We start from the raw sequence: 26,104 nt of genomic DNA on the forward strand, positions 1-26,104 counted from the left end.
TGAAAAATTCCCCCGTTTCACTGTCGTGTAATCAACCGTGCATGTTTCAACGGTGACAATGATTTCTGCTTCCCTGTTCAACCAAAATACAAAAACCAAACGGCATTTTAAAGAAAAATAACTTTCCTTGTCATTGTCGTATCCAATTTTTAAAATTCGAATTTTCAACAAAATGGCAGTCCCTTAAAGTTAAGAGTGGTAAAAATTTTTTTTGTTAAAAAAATAGAATTCGAATTTTAAAAATCAAATACGTTAACGACAAGGAAATTGATTCTTCTTTAAGATGCCGTTTAATTTTTGTATTTTGATTAAACAGGAAAGGAGAAATTATTGTCACCGTGGAAACATGCACGGTTGACTACACAGCAGTGGAGCAGAAGGATTTATCAACAAAATCATTGTAATAAAATTTGTATAATAATTACAAAAGGTGTACTTTATTATGCAAGAAGTCCCGTTTTTATAGTTTGTTTCTTAGCTTTAGAAAAAATTCATAAAAAATTCCTTTTTGGTGGCTCCAAACATGCCCGTTTAAATATATTTTTTATAAACTTCTATAAAAAATAAATATAAAATATAAAAAGAAACAATAACAAAATATATCAAAACGCAAAATAATATTAAAGAGAAAACCGAGAGTATAAAGTATATACAAACAAGCAAAATAAATCAAATTATTGACAATTAAAAGATTTTATCTTTGAGTATATATACTTAGCTGATAACATTTTAGTTAAGAACTCTTTTATTTATATTTGTATAGTATCAATTTAACAACAAAATTTAATTACCTAAATAAACATACCAGTTTATTTTTTATTTAATAAAATATATTTTATTAACAGCAACTATAGTTGCCATTATCATTATCCCATCAAATGGTATTTGTATATTATTGATAGTTTTTATTTAACAAATATTAATATAAATTGAAGTTAATCTAATAAAATAATTAACAAGAACGATTAAGATTAAAGTTAAATTACAAATAATAAACAAACCTCTGTTCTAATTATAGTCCAGAAAGAAAGAAGTAAAATTAAATAAATTTTATATTCTTTGTCAGCTGTGTATAATTTTAAAAAACTGTCTAATCATACACATATATGTATAACAATATTAAGTATATTCCTAGGTTACCTTTACATAATAAATCACTTTTATGAAAAAAAAATATATATACATATATAACAAGAAAGACTTAAAAGAATAAGATTACAAATTGACAATAAAGAGATTAAAATGCCATGTCAATGTCCATTTTTTAATTTTCACCTGTACCAAACACATTTAAAAAAAATCGATACTTTTACAGATTAATTATTATTCTTAATTAGAAGATTAAATTTTTAATGATATGTTATAAATAAACTCCTTAAGAGTTTAGTAGAATGAAATACAATATAAATTATATGTTCAAAAAAGTACTTAAGAACTGCCAATATTTGGGACTGTCAGTACTTAAATCATTTATTCTATCTAATCGATTAATTGCCAAACTGGCGTTCAGCTAATAATTCTAAGTTCTAATTTAATTAATTTTACAGAACACGCGACACCACTTAACTCATGACCATGCCCTTCTCATTAGTTATTACGTCATCGAACCGGCGCGTGCAAACGACAAAATTTTCCAAAGTACACCTGCCGTTCGGGGGAAGCAACTGGGAGAAACCGGTCGCTTCCTCCTTACAACAGTCCTAAGTATGAATGCAAATAACCACATTCTCGGGTAAGTTACAGCTCGCTGACGGGAAAAGCCTCAAACACCTGCAATGTTCGTGTTGTAATTTTGTAACCAGGGCCAGTGCAATACTTTACAATGTGTCGCGATAAAATTGCATTTGTATCAATGGTAGCCAAACTTTTCGGATAGTTGAAAGCGTGCGAAAGAAACCGTGTGCAATATCTGCGTAATGTTTATCGAATAAAAATGCAAAATGTATCGGAATCTGTGAAAAAATCAGAGAAATTTCCTTCAATTTCTTGGATGAATAAGAATTTTATTAAGCATTAAAATGTAGTGACTGTTTCTTAACATAGATACGAACTCAATTCAAAATCGCATCTTTTTTTGTTAATTTAAAATAAAAATAATTGGATGATACATTTTGTTATATTTTATTATTATAATTTTAAATTATATTATTATATTTTTCAAGTCAAAGATAATACTAAAAATGATATTGCAATACAACTATTTTTAATCATATTTAATTATAATTTATAATCATTTTCATTGTCAACTACATATATTTATAGTTGTTTTATAAAATTGTAACTATAATTATCATTATTATAATAGTTATTGTTATACTACGTAAAGCAAGTAAAGTATGTTGAAAAATAATTACATGCACTATCATTGTGATTGAATTTACTACATAAAAATTTATATTATAAAACATTTATAAAATTTATTAGATAAGCTAAGAATATTAAATTAATAGAAAAATTATATTTGGCACACCAAAATTTGCTGCAGATTGAAATAGGCAGGCAATCTTAACTTCATGTTTATAAAATTTATTTTATTTTTACAATATTGTAATATTTTACTATATTAATATTTAAAAGTATTGAAAACATTTTTCATACTTAATAGAACTATAAACATAAGATTTTCTATTACTAACATCATAGCAGAAACTATAAAAATAAAAATATACTTAATACATAAATTTTGACTGAACAAAAGGAATTTCACTTATATATAAAAATAAAGCTCCTATACCATAATTATTTTACATACAACTATATGTGGCAATCATTGTAATATAATATAAACTACAAATAATCAAACACTATTCTTACTATAGCAATAACAATTTATACACAATGTTTCATGTTATTCCAATACAAAATGTAATATTTTTTTATCAATTTAAAAGATATACGTTTTAATAAAAAAAAGCTTCATAATTCAACTTTGCTTTGTTTCATATCCGAAAATACTGTTCGATAATCTCGATTGGTATCGCTTTAAGTCAAAGCCGCGATAATATGTAATATTATCAATGTAATACGAAACAATAATAACCACGAATAAAGCGGCGAGTAAAATTAAAGTACGGACATGACAGAGGGTAAAGAATTTTTCTCTCAATTGAAAGGGGGATGGACGGCCATTATGGTTTTCGAAATAGTAAATGAGTGCTTGATTTCGGATAGTAGATCACTCGTCGATTTAAATTTTGTCATGAGACAAAGTTTAAAATTTTTTTCTCCTTGCTCGCTTGCACATTTTATTTTCGTGTTTTCAGTTATTTAAGAAATTTAAATCACACTTGCCTCATTAAGCGATTTATAAGAACAATGTCACAATTGTCAAATATCGACATTTGATTAGAAATCTAAAAAAAAAAATCAGTGAGGGTTTCGAACTCCCTGTCACAAGGAACGGACATGGCAACGGCCGTAAGGTGTTATCGATTTTATCAACAAACGGGGGGCTTCTAGGGGATTCTATCTCGGTGTAGCACGGAGTGAGTCAGAAAGAGTAACAGAGATATGTTGAATAAGCGAACACGAGAGAGAGACGAAGCGATCAAGACGGGGAGAAATGAAGGGGCGGCGGACGATCGGCATCACATTCGCTGAAGCCGAAAGAAAAAAACAATCACTCACCCTCGGACAATTCGAGGTCCAACTCGGCGAGCTTCTCCCGCACATCCTCCGGGAGCTTGCCGATGTCGATGTTGTACTCGGCCATCGCTAGGCCATTCGCGCTGCGCCGTGATCGCGAATCCACCAGCGGTGCATACCACAACCCGTCACCACCGTTCGGCCATCTTGCCTGCCACTGAGGTGCACTATTGCGCCGCAATGTGGCGCCACCGGATACACGTACCCGCCCGTCACAGTATAATTACATACGGCATGTCCATTCCGTGTGTCGGCACCTTTGGGTATCGATCATATGTAATTTTTCCTCTAGGGCGGAAACGTGAAAAGTGAAAAGTTTCAAGTTAAGATGTCTTTTCACGCTGATGCTTGACGCTCATTTTCAGCGTCAAAAGACATCACGTGACTAAAAATGACGAATGGGTATCTTTATTTTTAGTCACGTGATGTCTTTTGACGCTGAAAATGAGCGTCAAGCGTCAGCGTGAAAAGGCACCTTAATAGGCGGAATGGCCTAGGAATTTATACTGGTCCCCACTCGAAATTGGTGCCAGTTGCTAAGTGTTTACGCGGGATATATCGGCAGGTGGATTAACTTAACCTTAGATTACGTGGCTGGTTACAGTAAAGACCATCTACAAATTCTGTTTTTTTTATCGGTAACATGGAGCTTTTTGAAGATCCCATTTTTAAAACTAAGTATTTAAAAAATAAGCTACGCGTGAAACGATGGGAAAGTGATTTCATGGAAAAATATGGACGCAAACCTAACAAGGTATGATTGTTGCCCCTCTGCATAACTCACGATTGCAACGTAATCGTCATTGAACTGTTTCATATTTATCTCACATTTACATTATAGCATTAGATAATATATTAAACATAACAAATCATACTTGAGATTATATAATTATATTTTGTTTTGAGAATGTAGTATGAGAAAAGTTGCGATCATCAAGTCGAATGTGTACATATGCTTATATCGTCAATGAAAATGATTGATGGTTCGTTATTAATGTTCTGAGGCAGAAATTTGGGGAAAAGTTTTTTTTTAATTATATCTTTTGCGTTTTTTTTTTCTTTTAGAACAATAATGTCATCTATTGTCTCTATTGTCTTTCACATTATTGATTTTAAAATTACTTTCATATTTAACGGCTTTAATACGTAATTAATCATTACAATGTGCTGTTCAATAACAAACTGTGTTTCATAGTCGTACTTTTTCACATTTTTTGGGAAAAAGAGAGAAACTTAGTTATTTCTTTAATTTTATGTTTCTAGTAAATTAAGAATACCTTATTTTATTAGTTTTTTTTTTCATATGTATTTTAAAAAATGTAGATTTTTTCATAATTTTTTTGAAAAATTAAAAATATGCATTATTAATCATCATGCATGTTGTAGCTAAAAAAACACTGCAAATTATTTGAATCAAGTAAATATTATTTATTTTAAATATTGCATAAGTTTGTATATCCACAAATTTATTGTAAGTTATAAAAATTTACATAAAATTTATTCAAGATATCTATATTCCAAAACCTAGCAATATGTTTTAAGAATTTATATTATATTGAGAAATATTCAATTTATTTGTTATTCTGACTTTCCTTTAAAATTTATTTTTTTTATAATTTATAATTTTTTTATAATTATTTATTTTTTTATAATTTTTATAACTTTTATAATAAAATAAATTTTTTTATAATTAGTTTTTTATTTGTGACAAGTATATTTTGAAAATATTAAGAAAATATTTTGTGTTAAAATTAACTATTATTTTTAAAAAACTATTTTTAAATTGAATAAGCTTTTCTCAGCAGAACTGATATTTTTTGTGTGTATTACTGTGTTGGGATTGAAAGATTTCTTATAGAAACCAAACAAGTCTAAAAAGTTACATCTTTAGGAAGTAAAAAAAATTAAATAAACTTACCAAATTAAGAAGAAATTTTTTATCTTTACATCCTTAAGTTAGAGGAACAAAATGAGCAGAATAAATTTTAATTAATACTTTTATTTGTTGCTAAAAGTTTGTCAAAAAAAAATATTTGTTATTTTGTAAATTTTTAAAAGAAATGTTTTGTTAAAAGAAGATGAAATTAGCGGAACAATACATATATTAGCAACAAAGTAATAATAATAATATAAGAATTTGTTGCTAACTTGTTGCTTTTAAAATATCTAATTTGGTGGCCTCAAAATTAATTTATATAATGACTTAAAATTACAGTATGTAAGTAACAAGAATAAACTATTAATAAAAACTGTTGCTTGTTTAAATTTGACACTGAGATATTATCTGAATTTGTTGCTTTTAAAATATATAAGTTTTACATTTTCTTGCAAAATAAGTTTAAACTGAAGGAAAACGTACAAAGTTTCAAAATTAATGATATTATTTTAAAGTAAAATAATAAAAATGTAAAATAAGTAACTATTAGAAATTATAAATATGAGAATATAGATGGAACATATGAAAACACAACTAATAGAATAAGCCTTACTCAGTCATAGTTGAATTTTTATGCTGACATTTATTTGTGTGGTTTTATATATCTTTCAAAGTTCACTATGTGTCAATTAAAATTTTTGGTCTTTTAAACACATAACACTATAAGATGAATCAGATTAATATCACAATATTAATTATTAATTGATAATCAATTTAATAACAATAATGATAAACATCTGTTTCCCTGTTTCTGAAGTAAATATCAGCATGAAGATCTAGCTATGATTAAGTAAGGCTTATGATTAAGTAAGCTTCTATATGAGTTGTGCTTTCACATTTTTAGTGCATATTCTCTTATTCAAACGCACACGCGCGTTTGACATGCATTCTTCTAAAGAATACCAAAACAGTACCAAGTGAGAAAGTATCACCACATGCCTCAGTGATCAAGTTGGCTAAGACACTCGCCTCAAAAAATTGGGAGGTCTCAAAGTTCGATCTCTGGCTGAGGTTATTTTTTCACAGCAGAATTATTTCCAATATTTGAAGGAACAGAGTAACAGATGCTTATTAACATCATTATTACTATTAAATTGATTATCAATTTAATATTATGATATTACTAATTGATTCATCTTACAGCTGTGTTTTAAAAAACTGAAAATTCTATTTGGTGTAAAGTTCAATAAACCTTGAAAGGTATATAAAAAAGTATGAAATCACACAAGTAAATAACAGCACAAAGATGCAGCTGTGACCAAATAAGGTTTATTCTATTATATTTTATTTCATTTTATTATTTATTCTAAATGTATATTAATTAAGGATCTGTTTTATAAGTATCAAGTTGTCTTTTTCTTATAAAAATCGTCATATTATATCTATGCCTTGGCGAGACAAAAAGAAACAAAAAGAATTGTGGCTAGATCTTAGGCCAAAAATTTACCCAAAAAATTTTATTTTTAAAAAATCCAAAATAAAAAAATTATTAATGATATGATTAAAGATTATTTAACACTAACGCTGAGATTTTTTATCTTGTCAAATATATTGCTCCAAAATTATAGCTGAAGTAGCAGTTGATAATGCATTTGTGTGAAGTTGGCGCCTAAACTTTCTGTGCTATAGGTTTTTTTTGCAAATTGTGTTTGCACCTGCAATAGTTCTATAATTTTTGATTATTTACAGTAAGAGTTTTGCCGAATTAATTTAAAAAATGATAGTTGGAAAATATGATGTATTAACTCTAATCCCTTCAATGTTTTTTTCTACAACTTAATCCGGGATATTTCATGTTCAGTGCATTTTCACCATGTTAATAGCTTCGAAAAAATTTACAAAAATGTTTATAATTTTTTTACATCTTTGATTAAAAATTAATGTAAAAAAATTTGGAAATTATTTGTTTAAGTATTTTCTTATAATAACTATTTGTGACCGTTGGTTTTTTTAGAAGACCGTCAGAAATGGGGGAAAGGGAGCATGAATAACTCTGGTTGAAGGAATTAGGGTTAATTTCTTATGGTAACTTAAATTTTGAAAAAATCCAATTTTATTATAAAATTCTATAGTTTTCGAAGAGTTCTACAGTTCTTGGTAGGTTATACAAATAGTTTTGCTCTTTAATTATTTTTTAATAATTTATAAATTTGTGCACTAGCACCCTAGCACAGGAGTAATGTGTCACATCATGGCAAATTCCAATCAAATTTTTGACATTTCCAATAGTTTCGATTAGTTTGATACATTTCGCAAAGAGTTTAATTAAGCATTTTTAAATAACCCTTATTTTAAATTTTAATTGCTGACACTACACCTACGAGAGATATGAGATACAAACAGTCCCTGTCATTTTTTTACACTTTTGACAGCTCCCAAAAAGTGACGAACTATTTGCATTTCATACCTCTCATAAATACAGTGCCAGCAGTTGGGATAAAATATTGTTTAAAAATAATCAATTGACAGAACTCTTTACAAAATGTATCGAAGTGGTCAGAATATTGTGAAGCTATTGGAAAATGCCAAAAATCCGACTAGAATTCACTATGATTTTATACTTTACTCTTGTGCTGGGATGCCAACGCACAAATTTAAAAATTATTTAAAAATAATTAAAAGCCAGATCTATTTTTATAATCTTTTGAGAGCCATAGAACTTTTCGGGAAATTATAGAATTTCATAATAAAAATTGATCTTTTTCGAAACTTGAGATGCCACGAGAAATTAACAGTCATATTTTTATCACCCCCACATAGTTCAAAATATTAATTGACAATAAAAAAGAAATGTGTATACTTTCAGCAATCATTAATTATAAAGGACCACCTCAAATTTAAACATCAAATAAAAAATAAAAAATTGGGATGTTTTATTATGTTATGTCATTGCTAAAATAAAATATAAATACAATATGATGATTTAAGAGAAAAAGAAGAAAGGAAATCTGATTCTTATAAGACAGGCTGTTAATTATTAATATATGTTTTGAATAAATTATAAAATTGAATAAAATATGAAATAACTTTTTATTCGATACATATAATTGATTTTGTTTTGTTCTAAGAGAATACCTAATCTCTAGTAACTTTTCACACAAAGTGGTTTTCTATTATTTAAAAGTTTAAACTTATCTTGCAAGCAATAAATATAGAACTTGCATATTTTGAAAACAACAAATTCAGACACATTTTAGACATATCTCAGTATTAAATTTAAAGGAGTGCAAAATTTTTTCTTATGTTTATTGTAATTTTGCACATTGAATTGTTTTTTGTTATTTTAATTTTAATTTGTAAACAAATATAGAACTTGCATATTTTGAGAACAACAAATTTCAATATCTTTAAACAAGCAATAAATTTTTTTGTTTTATTCTTATAACTTTACAGGCCATATGGTTTTCTATTGTTATTCTATTGTTCAACTCTAATCCTACATTGTGCGGTAGAATAAATCTCACTATTTTTGGCGTTAGATTTAGATTTAGTTTTTTGCTTAGATTCATGAATTTTTTTATTGTTTTAAAATTTAAATTGCCCAAAATAATTTTTGGGCATTATTTTTTGGAGTTTGAAGAATGTTAAAAAAATTTTTGAGCCAAAATGTTTGATAATATACAAGTAATAACCACTTAAAAAGGCTGGGGTGTATTACACTCTTTGTGTAGAATACCGAATTATTTTATAGTGTGTAGAATTAGGGTTAAATTAATTTTAGGCGCAACAAATTGGATATTTTAAGAGCAATAAATTAGCGACAAATTATTAAACAAAGTGATGTAGCTTCTTATCGCTAGTGAAATTTTAAACAAAGAGAATAATATGTTATCAACTATACTGGCCAAATTTATTAATTGCTGTTATAATTGCTATTCTTATTATTACATATAATTTTACTATATGTATATTGTTTTGCTACTTAATCTTTTTTAACAAAATTGTTTTTTAAACTTAAAAAGCATCAAACTTTTATCTTTGACAACTTTTTAACAACATACAACAACATACAAATGAGCAACAATTAAAAATATTAATTAGAATTTATTCTACTATTTTATTCTGCTAACTTATAAGACGTTTCATATTCAAATCGTTTATTGTGTATAATTTTTACGTACATGTAATAAATATAAGAACAAAATTTTAAACTTTAATTAATATTTTGAGGAATTTTGAAAAGAACAAATAAAAAATCTCTGGTCTGCTTCTTGCAGAAATTTTATATTTACTACACATTTATTTTGTAATAGTTTATATTTATCTTTTTTTCATGACATTAATAACGATAAAGATAAAGAAGAAAACATTATTTAAAGTCTAAAATAACACTTTTTAATTTTGTATTTACAAATTTTACAAATTATTTTTAACAAGCACATCTTTTTATGTTTCTCTTTGTATAAGTAATGGCAATTTTTCTCTGTATATAATAAGTATAAGAACAGAATTTGAATTATATTTTCAGAATTCATAAAAAAAGAAAATAAAATAATCTCTGGGGCTCGATTCTTGAATTCATTCGCAAGAGAAACGTATGCGCAAATACTCACTCTAACAGAACAGTTGCAAGTTTATTGGTTAAAAACAATAGGACAGCCAATAAATTTCCAACTTTTCTGTAAGATCAGAATTTGCGAATACGTTTCTCTTGCGAATGAATTCAAGAATCGAGCCCCTGGACTTGCTCTTGTAGAAATTTTATATTTACTGTGTGTGTGTGTGTGTGTGTGTGTGTGTGTGTGTGTGTGTGTGTGTGTGTGCGTGCGTGCGTGCGTGCGTGTGCGTGTGCGTGTGCGTGTGCGTGTGCGTGTGCGTGTGCGTGTGCGTGTGCGTGTGCGTGTGCGTGTGCGTGTGCGTGTGCGTGTGCGTGTGCGTGTGCGTGTGTGTGTGTGTGTGTGTGTGTGTGTGTGTGTGTACATACATACATATATATATATATATTTAATATATTTATATTTGCTATTTTCTGTTTGATTCTTGCCAAAATAAATTGTTCATGATGTATAGTTACTGAATATGATTTGGCGTCGTAACCCAGATTTAAAATGATGAACTTGCTTGATTTTTGTAGGAAAATTTTTAATTGTATTAGGTATTTTATTTTTTTGTAAATTCTAGAACGATATAAAAGAAGCAGACGCAACTATCAAAGAAGCATACAAGATATATTGGAAATTAAAAACAAAAGCGCTCGAGGAGACTCTCACGGATATCACTTTCTGCGACGACGTAGGAGACAATATCTCGAATGAATCACCGCGAAAGTTAGTAAGCAGTCAAAACTCGGATAAAAATCCAAGTCCAGAGAAAGCTATAAGAGACACAGAGAACATAAATCCTTACGACTGCAAACATTCGACAAAAACTGAAAACATCTTGGACCAGCTGAGAGATTCGGTGAACATTGAAGGAGCCTGGGGGGACCATCTGAGTAAAAATAAGGAGCAAGCACCAAAGAAGAAGCAGACCCTGCTGATTGGTAGATCCTCCTCTTTCCAACTGTCCAGAAACAAATTTGAAAATTCGACATTTACTAAACGCAACCCGAGAAAATCTCTATCATCGACTAAAATAAGGAACAGGTCCGAGAATAATATTTTGAATAGTTCGAACGTCGATCAGTTGGACGTGGATAATAGCAAGGATGGCTTTGATGTGACGATCGACGAGACGAAAATTGTATTCGACGAATCAATGAAAGTTTCTGGGTAAGTTAATAGTTTTTAACAAAATTAAGTTAAAATTAATGATTTATAATATTAATTACAATTATAATATGTACATTTCAATTAAAATTATTTTATTTTTAAATGAAGGTTGTATGAAATAGTAAAGAATATTGTTTTTTATATATGGAAAAATAAAGTAGGTATTTTAAAAAAATGACTAGTTGGAAAGTTGAAAATTATTTTTTGTTACATGCGCATCGAAAGTGGTTCCTTTCGTGTCACTTTTTGTAGGTAAAGGCGTCGATTTCAGCACTTTAATATTATTGCACGGGTTTTGTCCTCTAATAGATGACGTGGATCGTGACGAGGAACATTTCAACATGATTTTTTTAGTACGTTTGATTATTTCAGTACTTGCATCATCTCGTAACACATATATGGTAACTTGCAGAATTAACCAAGGCTTTGTTGCTTTCGCGAATTTAACCTGTCAATTTGCGATATAAAATCCAAAATACTCAAGGGACCACATATCGACGCACGGGTACCAAAAAATACGGTATACAACACGGGCGTAATGGTCTTTTGCACTCGTCCGGATAAACACACTTATGCTGAAAAAACTGATCTTCCACATTTGTTACACATGTGCTATATTTAAAAAAAGCTGAGTTAAAAGTTATGAGTGTTATTACTCAAAATTAAAATTCCATAATTCTGACAAGAATTTTTGTTTTATATTGAAGAGATTAAGAGTTCTTATAAAGAGTTCTTTATAATTTATAAAAACAGTTCTGCTTATTAATGACCAGAAATTAAAATTTAAAAAATGAGGTACTTTTTATCGAAATTTAAGATGGAATAGTTTTGAACGGTTTAACTTCTTTTTGCAAATATCTGGAATTCCTGATACATATAAATTTTTTTAAATTTCGAGTTTGAAATACGATAGTTCTGAGATATTTATATCGTTATTTTATTTATTTTGAAGAATTCTCAATTAAAATTTAAATAATTTATTTTATTTAGGTTAAAAATAAATTTAGGTTAAAAATAATTTAAACTAAAAATGAAAATATTTAGGACCTTAAACATCAGTTTCACATATTAGTTAAAAATAACACCTACATCTTTTTACTTCATCATCCGATCACTTAAGCTATGAAACTTTTCGTTAAAACTCGTCAAGAATTGCTCAAAACATCAACCAGAACTACTCAAAATTCCCCCCAAAATTTCTGTTGAACTAAGTACTGAACATTTTCTAAGTTTAGTGGTCGCAAATTGTTTTAAAGTTTTGAATAGTTCTGATTACACTTCCAGGCAGTTTTCAACAAGTTCTGACGAAAAGTCTTATAAATTAAAGCGATTCAAAATACATCAAAATTACTTTAAAAAAATCTTTTGACTTCTAGACTTTGAAAATTTTTTATTATTGTTCAAACCTCTTATATTTTACAAACGGGTAACTTTTCTATCTTTTCAGTTATAGGACTTCCCGTTAAAATTCATTGATAAGAAGATATAGATGTTAGTTTTAACTGACTGATATGTGAAACTGTTTAAGGTGATATTTTTCATTTTTAGTTTAATAGTTAGATTGTTTTTAATTATCGAGAACTCTTTAAAATAAATAAAATAACAATAGAATTGTCTTAGAATTATTGTATCTAAAAATTAAAATTAAAAATTTTTTTATTTTTTTTATAAATTAAAAAATATTTTTATGTATCAAGTACTTTATATTTGCAAAGAGAAGCTATTGAATTGTCAGAACTACTATTGTGACCAAAAAATAAGGTGAATTTTTTATTTAAACTTCACGGGTACTATAAAATCATGAAATTATTTTTTTATGGGTTGGTAGTACTGTCTTTGACATCTATGCAGAGTTTCATGTCAATATATTCAATTGCTGCAGAGCTACACGTGTTTTTGTAAACATACAAAAGTGAGTTTTTTGATTTTTACTATGTCTGATTTTGTTGAGCAAAGAATATACCTTAAATTTTGTTTGCGGAATGAATATTCTACCGCGGAAACATTGAAGATGTTGCAGAAGACCTTTGGTGATAAGGCTATGTCGCAAAAAAATGTTTACAAGTGGTACAAAGAAGACCGAGACCGTGTTTTAAGACGAACAGCGCCCTGGACGACCATTTCATCAACATGTAACGATGAAAGCCACGTCAAGGAAATCAAAGATTTGCTCGAAAATCGTCGATTGACAATTAGAGACCTTGCTGATGCTGCGGGAATTTCATTTGAATCAACCCAAATTATTTTAAAAGATGTTTTGTGCCTCAAACGCGTCAAATCTCGATTGGTTCCAAAAACACTTCATTTTTTGGAAAAAAAAGCGTTGCGTTGACATCAGTGAAATAATGATTTCTGACTACTATTCTGACTACGTCATGAAACGCATCATTACAGGAGATGAGACTTGGATATGCATACGACTCAGAAACAATCAACTAATCGAGCGAATATCGTGCAAAAGGTGAACCAAGACTGAAAAAAACCGCAAATCGAAAAACTCACTTTTGTATGTTTACAAAAACACGTGTAGCTCTTGCAGCAATTGAATATATTGACATAAAACTTTGCATAGATGTCAAAGACAGTTCTATCAACCCACAAAAAAAATAATTTCATGATTTTATAGTACCCGCGAAGTTTAAATGAAAAATTCACCTTATTTTTTGATCACAGTAGTATTCAATTTCAAATTTCGATAAAAAGTTAGCATCCCGCTTTTAGGGGAGTATGACTTTTAGGCGATTTCGGAACTGCAAGGTAAACGCAAGTTTTCTATTTTTTTCTTCGTATTTTTTCCGTAGAATTAAAAAATTGACAAGTAAAGAGAAAAAGTAATTATAGATATTTAAATGTTGATTTAACATCTCTAAAACGATCAAAAATATTTAAGATGGGAATGTTGGAAAATGCATAATTTTCCCTGAAAATTATGCATTTTCCAACATTCCCATCTTAAATATTTTTGATCGTTTTAGAGATGTTAAATCCCATGTTACATAAGAGACTTATATTCTTAAAATTTGATAATGATATGAGAATATACTTTAAGCAGCAGAGAAAAAGCAATAGTCAATGGAAAAAATTATTAGCGATCAAAAATACGTGATTTTGTAATCCAGCGTTTTCAGGATTATACAAGCATTAGTAAGTGAAAAATTTTGATGCTTTATTTATTGTCTTTTAATTTCCGAAATCCAATGTCATCATATATCACAAAAACATCGGCAGTCCACTGATGATTGTGAACGAAGTGAATAAACATTTCTTGTAATAATATTTATTGTCTGATACGATAATATTATCTCTACTCCTTTTCTCTACACTAATTTTCTCAGATATCGCACACTTTATTTGACATTGTTGTCCGCACGAATGATTCCACCGGGATGGTTCCGAGACGGCTGAAGATCTTTAGGACTGTCGAGGATAGTTGCTGACCAGCAATGACCCGTATTAACCACTCGTGATCAACGTTGATCACTGTTGACAAGGCTGACCGGTGAAGACATGATGTGAAACTTGTAGGAAAGGTTGAAAATAAACCAAGCAAAAGAAATACAATAAAGAGGTTCTTTATTGTGTCGCTCTATATTCTTCAGTTGCTCAGACGATTTCGTATTGCCTTAAGTGGAGCGATTTAAGAGGCGAAAGTTAGTGTATGATCGAGAAGCGGCTTTTTATATGCTTTTGTTTATTAATGCCCTGTATAACCCTGAAAACGCTGGACTATAAAATCACGTATTTTTGATTGCTAATATTTTGACTGCTTCTTTTTCTCTACTGCTTAAAGTATATTCTAATCATTATTAAGTTTTGAGAATGTAAGTCTTCTATGTAACGTGAGATTCAGCATCTTTAAAAAGGTCAAAGGTATTTAAGATAGCAGTGTTCAGATATGCATAATATTCAGGGAAAATCAACGTTTAAATTTCTATAACTATTTTTTCTTTTTATTTGGCATAATTTTTAGATCGATTTTTTGATTTTATGAGAAAATGTACAAGGAAAAACATAGGAAATTTGCGTTCACTTTGCATTTAAAACGTCTAAAAGTTATACCCACCCTCCTTTAATTTTCGATCATTAATAAACGGAATTCTTTTTATAAATTACAAAAAATTCTTAATTTCTTCAATATAAAACGGCAACTCTTGTCAGAACTAAGGAATTTTGATTTTGAGATGCTAACTTGACACACTCAAAAGTTATTAACTTTTTAACATTAATTATTTAATGTTTATATAATTTTTATATAATTAGTTTTCACCCAACTCTGATGAAAGTGACGATTGAGAAGAACAAATCCGTCGCATCACATTCCGTCAACGCCGTCCAGCACCTGGTCGACGGCCATGCGATTGGCGTGAGCCGTAATTTGAATCCAGGTTGGCTGGATCGATGCGCGAGGGATGGTAATTCGGAGGTGAGGAAGATCAACTCGCAGAGGCTGTCGGGCACTAGCGATTCTGGCGTGGAATCTATGGAATCTAGCATTTATTCCCCGAAGGAAGGCTTGGCATCCACCGTGCACTCCGGTTCGTCGCTCCAGGTCTCCGACGAGGAGGATTTTATATGTAATAGCGAGTCCGAAGAGGAGCGTGCGAATAAACGCGTCAGAAATTTTAAGAAGCGATTAAGCGACCAGGATAGTCGTCCCGCAAAACGACAATGTATTAAAATTCACACGAATATTGATTCTGATGTAACCGATACCGATAGGTTGACTTCCGTCGAAATTAATTTATTATCTAGAAATAAGTGTAGTGAGAACGAAATTGACAATGATAACGTATCTAAATTGACTAACGATGTTTACATGAACATAACAAATGAATCAATTATAAATAGTAGAAATGCAATTGCTTTAAATTTAGATATTGAATCGAATATTATCAAAGACAAAGTAGTATCTGAAGATATCTGTCAGGCTGAAAGCGTTCAAATTAAGGAAGTATCTGTAACAACAAATACTACTTCAAAATTGACTGATAAAAGTCAGAAAAATCTTTCGATATCTGATAAAAAACCTATAAAGCAACGTCAAAGAGTGAGGAGAGTATCGTCTGATTCTGATCCTGATTATAAAGAAGAAAAGATAAGTAAAAAGACTAAAACGAGAGCAAAGACTATGCAAACATGTACCGTGAAAAGATCTAGTCGACGAAGCAAGGAGAAGACCACAGATGAAAAAAAATCTAACGTGAGAAGAAAATCTTTGAGAAAAGAATCGAATTTAGAGAAAAATGACGAAGAGCAAAGCTTAGACTCAGAAATTAAGAGAATACCGATGTATGATGTTGAAACGATGATGCAAACAATTCCTCGTTTTAAAATTAAACCATTTAAATCTGGCAATCTCATCGCGCAGTTTTCTGAATCTGTTTGTAACAATGAAGAGAAGAACGCGACGACATTCTCGGGCACAAAATCGACCGTGAAAGAAAAGCTAGAGAAAAAAATGGCTGCCGGAACGATGAATGATAATTTTGTTAGAATAAATTTAAAGAAAAAAGTTTTTGTACGGGGTAAGAAAAATTTCAACTTCAGTAAATACAAAAGGAATCAATGGAAACAGAAGAAGAAGGATTTGGCATCTAGCGAGAGCAATTTGGACGTGGCCGATTTGATCGAGAAGAATGGCATGACATGCTTCAAATGTGGCGAATCTGGTCACTTCGCCAAGAACTGTTCAGTCTCGAAGGGAAATGTTCTTCTACCTTTGGAGGAAATCGATGATTCGTCGAGTTTTCCAACTCTGGCAGAAGCCGAAAGGATGGCGAACGAGAATGCTTTTGTTGCTCACCGTCACAAACTAGAACGGCTCCCCGAAAGAGCATCTTACTCCGCTATGAAGACTTCGCGGGACGAAGAAGCAGAGTTGGGTGAGTTATTATATTTTGAAAAAAAAAGTTAAAGTTAATAGTTTATAAAAGTAATTTAATTAGGTTAAAAGTTATACAAAAAATTAGCTCAATTAAAAATTACGTTAAGATTAAATTAACGCCCAAATGGCTATTTTATTTTCCTTGTTTTCAAAATCAGTTTTTAAGCATGAAAAGGTGGAACATTATAATAAGAATACAGTTTTGGGGTTGCTCTTCAAGATGTCGTTGTCAGAATTTTATTTTGTTGCCGAGACGTTGGCGCCTTGAACGAAAAAATTGCCCCCAAAAACAATGTTTTTTTATAAAAAATATTAATTTTACATTGAAAACGTTCTCGTGACACTTTCGGAAGTGCTTAATCGTTGTACTTCAAGAATGTGCATTAAAATTTTTTTGATTCAAAATGGCCGATTTAAAGTGGCGATTAAGATTTTTATATGATGACCTATTCAAGAGATATACATCATTTTGAGGATTAAAAATTATTCACTTGAATTCTATGAAATAATAACAAAAAAGTTGAGATTTTAAGGTTTTTGATACTTTAGTCGCCATTTTGAAACAGCCGTGGTAAATAGAAAAATTTTTAATTCACATTCTTACAGTACAACTGTTAAGTCCATCGATTAAGCACTTTCGAAAGTGTTACGAGAACGTTTTTAATGTGAAATTAATGTTTTTTATAAAGAAATACTAATTTTTGTCGGCAGTTTTTTTGTTTGAAGCGCCATATTAGATTTCCTCGTTGAAATGAAATTTTTATAACGCTATCTTGAAAAGTGGCCTCAAAACCTGAAACTGTATTTTTATTAAAATATTCCGCCCTTTCATGCTTAAAAATTGATCTTTAAAACAAGGAAATAAAATGATCATTTAAGCATTAACGGATTAATTTCAGTTGCATTAAAAATTAATCTTGAACAGCATTATTTATATATTGTATAAATTAGGCTTTAAAAAGTTAGTTTAAAAAAGTTAGATTATTTTAAATAACAAAACAATGCAATACGAATTGTCAAATTTAATATTTGTAAAATCAATTTTTATGAACTAATAAAAATATTGGGTTTTTTAACATGAAGATGTATTTTTTTTATTACATGGGTTAATTTTTAACTTAAGAAAAACAATGAATTAAAGTTTATACGTTTTGAAAATATATAATGATTAATTGAAGTAAAAAATTAACTTATTTGAAATTGATTAAGTTAAGTGAAAAGTTATTAACTTTTTAATTTTATTATTTATTTAATTTTTATCTTTCTCCAACTAGTCACTACTCAACTCTACGAAGAAGACATGACAGAATTATTTACCAATGACTTTACGGACGTCATCGAGAGAAGTGACACACTAACTTGTAAACATAAAGTGCCGCGGGAGTTGGCTATTAGATTATTGCCACCTGAGATAGAAGCAATTAAACCATTATACACTATGAACGAAAATGGCAGTCTTATTGAGACTCCCATGGAAGTCTTTGAGGCGTTGCGCATGTTTGGTCATGAGAATTTTAGAGCTGGCCAGGAAAAAGCAGTGATGAGAATCTTGTCCAGCCGGTCTACTCTAGTGACGCTGTCAACGGGGTCTGGGAAATCTCTATGTTATCAATTACCGGCATATTTGTACGCTCGACGTTTCAATTGTATTACTTTAGTGATTTCGCCTCTCGTATCCCTAATGGATGACCAAGTGACGGGTGTACCTTCGTTTCTTTCTGCCGCGTGTCTGCATACCGGCCAAACGGACAAAGTAAGACAACAGGTGATGCAGTCGGTGAAGGATGGCAAGGTAAACATTTTGCTAGTGTCACCAGAAGCGGTGGTAGCCGGCGAAAAATCCACCGGTTTCGGCGCTCTCCTAAGACAGCTACCACCAATTGCATTTGCCTGCATCGATGAGGCCCACTGCATCTCGCAATGGTCTCATAATTTCCGGCCCTCTTATCTAATGGTTTGCCGGGTGCTCAAGGAGAAGTTGAAAGTAAGAACGGTGCTGGGACTCACGGCAACCGCCACGAGAACATCGGTGGAAAGTATAATAAGGCATCTGGACATAGAAGATGGTATGGCTGGTGTAATATCGGATGTTCCTCTGCCCAGAAATCTTGTCTTAACAGTGTCTAAAGACGAGAATAAGGACCAGGCTTTGATAGCGCTGCTGAAAAGTGAAAGGTTCCATGAATGCGACTCCGTAATAATTTACTGTCTCCGTAGAGAGGAATGCACGAGAATTGCGGGGTTGTTAAGAATATCGCTGCAAGTAAGCATTAAAACTTCTTATCTCTCGGTTTAGTCACGCTATATTATAACGACAGAAGCAAAAAAATAAACTTTTTTACACACCGAGAAAAAAGTTAACTTGACTAAATTTTCTTGACTAAATTTTTTTTTTATTAAACTCCCCCCCCCCTCTCTCTCTCTCTCTCTCTCTCTCTCACAGTTAAAAATATATATTTAACTTAAATACATTAATACTTAAACTGAAAAAATTAAAAGTTAAAAATTTTTAGTCAGTTAACTTTTTTCTTGGTGTAAGACAAAAAGTTTCTTTTTTCTACTATTTTTTTAAGTAAGAGATTTATATTAAATGTACACATATCCACTGGTAGAATTCACAAAATCCTGAGAAGCCGAACATGAAGATGTCTACAATAGCTGAAGCTTACCATGCCGGTATGACATCCTACAGACGTAAAACTGTTCAAAAGGGATTTATGAATGGAAAGATTAAAATTGTGGTCGCCACTGTTGCATTCGGAATGGGTATCAATAAACCGAATATCCGTGCTGTCATTCATTACAATATGCCTGGCACCTTTGAAGGATATGTGCAAGAAGTCGGTCGTGCTGGAAGGGACAATATCACCGCACACTGCCATTTATTCTTGAATCCTATGGTATTATACATATATCAGTAAAAATTCAAGATTGTTCTACGAAAAAGTTTTGTTTCATTTTCATTTTGAGTTTTTTTATTAATAGAATTCATGTAGAAAGGGAAAGAACATTTTTGTTTTGAGAATGTAGTTTCGAAATATTGAAATAAGATTAAATAACACTAAACAGACATAACTTGTTTACATTAAAAAATTTTGCGTAAAAAAGTTATTATTCAATAATAATTTTTATGAACTGAGAGAAAAAATAATAAATTTTAAATTGCAAATTAAAATTTTTTAATATTAATATTATTATCAAAATAATTGTATTTTGCTTTTTAAATAATTGTTATAAAATATTGACAAATATATTACTAAAATTAAAAATTTTTTAATTCCTTAAAAAGATTAAATTATACATACATATATATGTATGTACAGTACACACCAGCAGTATTATCACTGTTTCAGAGTATAATTTCTTGCTTATATGTATGAAATAATGATTATTAAATACAATATTAGTTGTAATTTGACACTAATGTTTTCCTGTGCATTATTTTTAAAACAGCAAGACAGCGATAAGTGGGAATTGCGTAGACACATACACGCGAACGGTGTCGACAGGCATACGATTAGACATTTACTTCAAAGGATTTTCATACCTTGTTCCTGTGTAAAAATCAATGAGAAAAATTCCGCTCAAAGATGCCCCGGTCATGAGGTTGCTCTACCAATTGATGAGACCGTACAAGCTCTCGATATTACGCAGGAAACAATTTCAACGTTGTTATGCTATCTTGAGCTACATCCAAAAAGATTTATTACTGTGCTATCATCTGTGTATATTCGAGCGAGGATTTCAAGCTATCAAGGACCACAAGCTCTTAAACAAGCCGCGCAATCTGTAAGATCTTCAAAATATTAATAATATTAGTGACAATATTTCATTTTTCCCTAAAATCTACAGAAAATACTTTTTTAAGAGTAAGATGCAATGCAAAAAATAATAAAATTTTTATTTGTAATAAGTTAATTATTTAACCGATAAATGTTTTAAACACAAAGATAAGATTACTTATTCGGTTTGCAGCGGATTTTGATGCTGAATATAGTTTTCCTGTAAATTAAAAATTTCTAACTCTTATAAACTGCGCGCCAACACTTGTCAGTCTTAAAACACAGTTATTATCTATATATCGATGCGCAGAATCATAATATAAATCTTCTCTTTTCCAAGAAAACTGTAAATAATTTATTGCGAAAAATAATACCTCAGGATTCGAACCTGGATCTTCCATCATTCCCCGTGAGAGTGGCTTCCTAATTCGACTACCTAAATAAAGTCATTGAAGTTGTATTATCTTTTATGAGTATTTACCAAAAAATGTTTTAGCTTGAATTTGCAAACGGATACAGATTTTCTCGATTATGTCTACATCTTAATTAGTGACAAATTATAATTGCTCTTGGTTTGTTTTTATTTGATGACTTTGTCGAATGTAATGCTCTTAGTTCAGTCTTATTTTACTTTTCTAACGATCAAGATTATATGTATTGTATTTATTATATTTATTCGTATTTATTAATATTTATTACTTCAATTTTTTTATATACTTAATTGCGACTGATTTTTACACTTTTTTACGTTTAACTTTTACTTTTTGATTCTGCAATTTTTTACACTGACCCGAATTTTCAATTGATAGTTACATTGTTTAAACTTATATTCATCGGCAGTATCAGAATTTAGAATAGTTAGAAGTTTTGATGCTTTATCATCCTAAAAATTTATGGCAACACTTGCTGTTGAGGCTATCGACTTACAAACCGAGAATAACTATCAATGTTAAACGAACATTTAATGACTGACCATGGCCTGCCTTATTACATTTCTGAACATTCAAGACTGAAATTCTTCTTTCATTTAAATTTGTTCAATCTCAAATAACACAATGTCCAAAATTGGGACATAAGACGTCTCGATTTTGGATATTATGTCTGGGATCTATTGAGGATGACAAGTCCTGGGATCCATTAAATTAAAGACAAGTCAAAAATGTGTCCGGACACAAGAAATGGTTAATTTGTATTAAGATTTTGTGTTATAATTAGCGATTACTTTATAATTTGTAATCTAATAAATAATAATTGTGTACGAATAACAGCACTTGATTCAAATCCTATTTTTGTTTAATTTCGTTTTTCGTCTTAAAAAATATTTTATTATACCAGAGAAATTACATAAAGTGTTTGACAACAGATGAGAGAACATTTAAGGAGATAGTAAAAGAAAAGAAGATAAACAGTAGCAAATTGCGATTAAGACTCTTTTAAATATTCATGTGTTCTAAGTACTTTTTAATATTTAAAATAGTTATATTTAAAAACAAATCTTTAATCGTAATTTTGTTAGTCTTTTGTCATCCAGATTATCTAGAATCACTTTCTAAATTTTTTCTTTGTTGAACACCCTGTATATAAACTACAGAACAAAATTAAAGGAACAAAAGTTTGAAGTAGCGCCATGTTCGTAAAAGTTGAGCAAAAAATCTGAATTTTTTATATGATATAGCCCAAAGTGTTGACTTGACCCCTAAAAAATCTCCCCGCTGTAGGTCCAGCAGTTTCGGAGTTATGTTTCTCGAAGCAACTCTCGGTCAAAAACAAAAGTTGCAACGTTGTAACTTGGAAAGTACAGGACAATCTGATGCGAAAAACGAACCAGAAAAATTCGGAAATGGGCTAAGCCGGTTCTGTAGGTGTTGCTCAGAGCGTCCCTGGTGCGCCCCCCCTGGTGATACCCCCCATTTCTTTTCAACCCTTATTCGCAACTTCTTAGGACTGACAGTGGTGACAGCGTTTTGCGTCGCGTCCGTCCAATCGAGAACAATTCTCTAGCACCACTTGGCTTTAAAACCGTTAAATGTCGAAGGTCTTACCTTTCTATGACTCTTACCATCCTGCGAGGGTGGGTTAGGCAACTACCCCTAACACTAATTAGCACCCGCAGGTGTTTCCATGCGTCTGAAAAATTCGGAAATGGGCTGAATCGCACCTGTAGAGGTCTCTGGCACTTCTTCCTAACCACGCACGAAATCTATCCCTCTTAATCTCTACCTGCTACTCCTTCAATCGGACAGCGTGTCGTGGTTGCGCTAGGCTACAGGTGATCGCTTCAGGGCAACTTGCATTCGAGATAAAAAAAATCCTTGTTCTCCCAGTCATTTTTTTTTCATCCCCTCTTTTTGTGTTAGGTTTCCCTCTTTTCCTAGATTTTCCCTATATGCATCTTTCTTTGCTTCCAGCTGACTCTTCGTCTGCGTTCTGTTTGTTCCTGATTGCTCCTTTCGTTTCCCTTAAAAAACGCATTACTTTTCCATGTAATTTTTCACATTCTCTCCATATTTTTTGTTTTTTATGTTGCTTGTGGAACAACAAAACATTGTTAAAGCAAAACAAATTCAATCAACAATTTCTTTATTTTGCTTATTAGTGTTAGAGGTGGTTGTCCAACTTACCCTCGCGGGGTGGTAAAGGTCATAGAAAGGTGAGACCTTTGATATGTAACGGTTTTAAAGCCTAGCCGTGCTAGAGAGTTGTCCTCGGTTGGACGGACGCGATGCAAAACGCTGTCACCACTGTCAGTCCTAAGGGGTTGCGAATCAGGGTTGAAAAGGGATAGGGGTATCAAGGCGCACCAGGAACACTCTGAGCGACATCTACTGAACCGGCTTAGCCCATTTCCGAATTTTTCTGGTTCGTTTTTCGCATCAGATTGTCTCGTACTTTCCAAGTTACAACCTTGCAACTTTTGTTTTTGACCGGGAGTTGCTTCGAGGGGCATAATTCCGAAACTGCTGGACCTACAGCGGGGAAATTTTGCAGGGGTCAAGTCAACACTTTGGGCTATATCATATAAAAAATTCAGATTTTTTGCTCAACTTTTACGAACATGGCGCTATTTCAAACTTTTGTTCCTTTAATTTTGTCCTGTAGTTTGTTTAGTATGTATGTATTATTATATATGATATAAAGAAGAATAATATATAAAAATAAAAAATATATTAAAAACGATTTTGATTTTAGTCTCCACCGCTTGCGATGGCAATAGCGCTAGATATGAAACGCGGGATTTCACATGAAAATAGTAACATTATAGAATTCCCAATAATTGACGTTGCATCAGCTATTGGATGGGACAGCGGCGTAGTAAAGAGTCATCTTAAGAGTTTAGAATATAAAATAGGTAAGAGTTCTACGTCCTTTTTACTTCAAAGAATTTCAGACTTTTTTTAGAATGTAGGGTTGTTACACCAGTCTCTCAACAAATAAAAATATAATAAAATCACTATAATTCTATGATTAATATAATTCATATAATTACATTTTTAAATAAATAATATTTTAATCAAATTTATATGAAAATTAGATTTAAAAATATCAATCCATTTGCAATTTATTACTTTGAGGATTATCCATTTGATTTTATTATTTTAATATTTTTCTTATAAAGTCAAATCACAATTTACTGTGATATATGATTGTTTGACGACTGGTGCAATATTATTTTATTTGCATGAAAATTACATGAATGTTTTTCATTTTAGTTGATGGGAGGATGAAACGTTCAGCTATATCTGTACAATATGACAAGCTCGGATTCCGGGTGAAAGCGCCGGGTGATCTCACTGATGTTGAACTGGACGAGGCGCTCAATGCACTCATTATGCGCACTCAATCGCAAGAGTCCTCATGTCTGCAGCAACTCGAACTCATATCTTGCGCGCTTGATAAAACTAGCGTCCCGTCAATAAAACATTGTTCGAGCCTGGATGACAATGTTACAAAGAGATCGGAGGAGCTCAAAGACATTATCAGAAAATACTTTCAATCAGATTCTCCTTTAAATAATCTTGACATTGGTTTTCAAGTATGTGTTTCTCACTCGTGAAAATTAGTTTAAAATCTTGCCGTAAAAAATATTAATGCAAACTACTGTTTTATAAATTTTATAAATTTTATAAATTTTACAGAATAAAGTAACGAATGAGCAACAGATTGCAGCCGACGTTCGTAATTTGATAATACATTACAAGGATACGAAGTTCACCGGTCGTTCCGTGGCCCGTATCTTTCATGGAATACAAAGCCCGAATTATCCTGCGGTAATTTGGAACAGATGTCGTTTTTGGAGAGTTCATATCAGTACAGATTTTAACGTAATCTGCAAAATTGCGGCCAGAGAAATTCTAGCGTTGCGATAACAGAAATGATTTTTGACTGAATAATAATAGAATTAACACATTGTATTTAATTTGATTTTGTTAGTTGTGGATACGCAGTTTTAATTCTTGTGTCACAATATAAACTTCCATAATTTATTGAAATGAATCAAATTACAGACAAGTTTTGAATTTAAAAAGATTCAAAACTTAATAATTTGCTTTTTTGCTTTCAACAACTTGTTTTCAATTAAACATCATTTTATTGAAGTTTATTGGAACAGTGATTTATAACGTATTAAAAAAATGTGGTAACTTACTTTACATTTAGATATTCTAATTATTCTATCTAATTATGTGTTAATTTGGATATTGGATTTTAATAACAAAAAATATCACGTTTTTATGTAATAAAATAATTATTGAAAATGAAAGTTTTTGTTTTTTTCTTGTTAAACGACCAAATGAGAAATATGAATTTTTCTCGTACATTATATATTGGAATGAATGTTTTTTTTTATTAAGTATATGCGCGTTGTTAATATTGGATAACATGCAGGGTATTCAGTAACAGTCACATCACCCGTATATTTATCAATTTATATTTATAAATATTTTTCTTTACAACAGGCAAAAATCAGCTTTATTTTTACGATTATGTATTGACTATCAAGGAAAGAGAATAGCATTCGTATTTTAGAAGTGTATTAAAATTATCTCGTGTGTTATTTTTTTCAAAATTTATTTTTCTTTGCAAATAGCACGAACGCAAAAATTACGTTGTCAACGTGATATTTTTCACATTTGACGTCATAAATTCA

The 26,104-nt window shown here is 30.7% G+C and overlaps 2 protein-coding genes across 4 annotated transcripts in view; one reads left to right on the top strand and one right to left on the bottom strand.

Moving 5' to 3' along the window:
• LOC105831838 (disco-interacting protein 2) overlaps positions 1–3,948 on the bottom strand; it is a 72,584-nt gene extending 68,636 nt beyond the window's left edge. For both annotated transcript variants that reach the window (XM_036295335.1, XM_028194635.2), the window contains exon 1: positions 3,628–3,948. In XM_036295335.1, the coding sequence (XP_036151228.1) occupies positions 3,628–3,712 (85 nt within the window). In that variant the 5' untranslated portion in view covers positions 3,713–3,948. The remainder of the gene's footprint in view (positions 1–3,627) is intronic.
• A 136-nt stretch (positions 3,949–4,084) lies between these two features.
• LOC105831839 (ATP-dependent DNA helicase Q4) lies at positions 4,085–25,717 on the top strand. Of its 2 annotated transcripts, XM_012672272.3 has the most exons (9): positions 4,085–4,399; positions 10,703–11,292; positions 15,553–17,174; positions 18,451–19,439; positions 19,789–20,076; positions 20,630–20,965; positions 24,148–24,307; positions 24,669–24,991; positions 25,095–25,717. In XM_012672272.3, exons 1-9 carry the CDS (start codon positions 4,289–4,291, stop codon positions 25,323–25,325), a joined length of 4,650 nt encoding a protein of 1,549 aa, XP_012527726.2. In that variant the 5' UTR covers positions 4,085–4,288; the 3' UTR covers positions 25,326–25,717. The 2 variants fall into 2 exon arrangements, with proteins under 2 accessions (XP_012527726.2, XP_028049937.2); XM_028194136.2 differs by lacking the exons at positions 4,085–4,399; positions 10,703–11,292 and adding an exon at positions 13,838–13,964.
• Positions 25,718–26,104: the final 387 nt, after the last annotated feature.

This window comes from Monomorium pharaonis, chromosome 1 (assembly GCF_013373865.1).
Source record: "Monomorium pharaonis isolate MP-MQ-018 chromosome 1, ASM1337386v2, whole genome shotgun sequence".
NCBI classification, from domain to species: Eukaryota; Metazoa; Arthropoda; class Insecta; order Hymenoptera; family Formicidae; genus Monomorium; species Monomorium pharaonis.

What these genes read in the sequence shown, in the direction of transcription:
- LOC105831839 (XM_012672272.3), top strand. Translation starts at nt 4,289, where the DNA reads ATGGAGCTTTTTGAAGATCCCATTTTTAAAACTAAGTATTTAAAAAAT. An exon ending in GGACGAAGAAGCAGAGTTGG is followed by an intron (nt 17,175 to 18,450) that starts GTGAGTTATTAT and finishes TTCTCCAACTAG; the next exon opens with TCACTACTCAACTCTACGAA. An exon ending in TGTTAAGAATATCGCTGCAA is followed by an intron (nt 19,440 to 19,788) that starts GTAAGCATTAAA and finishes ATCCACTGGTAG; the next exon opens with AATTCACAAAATCCTGAGAA.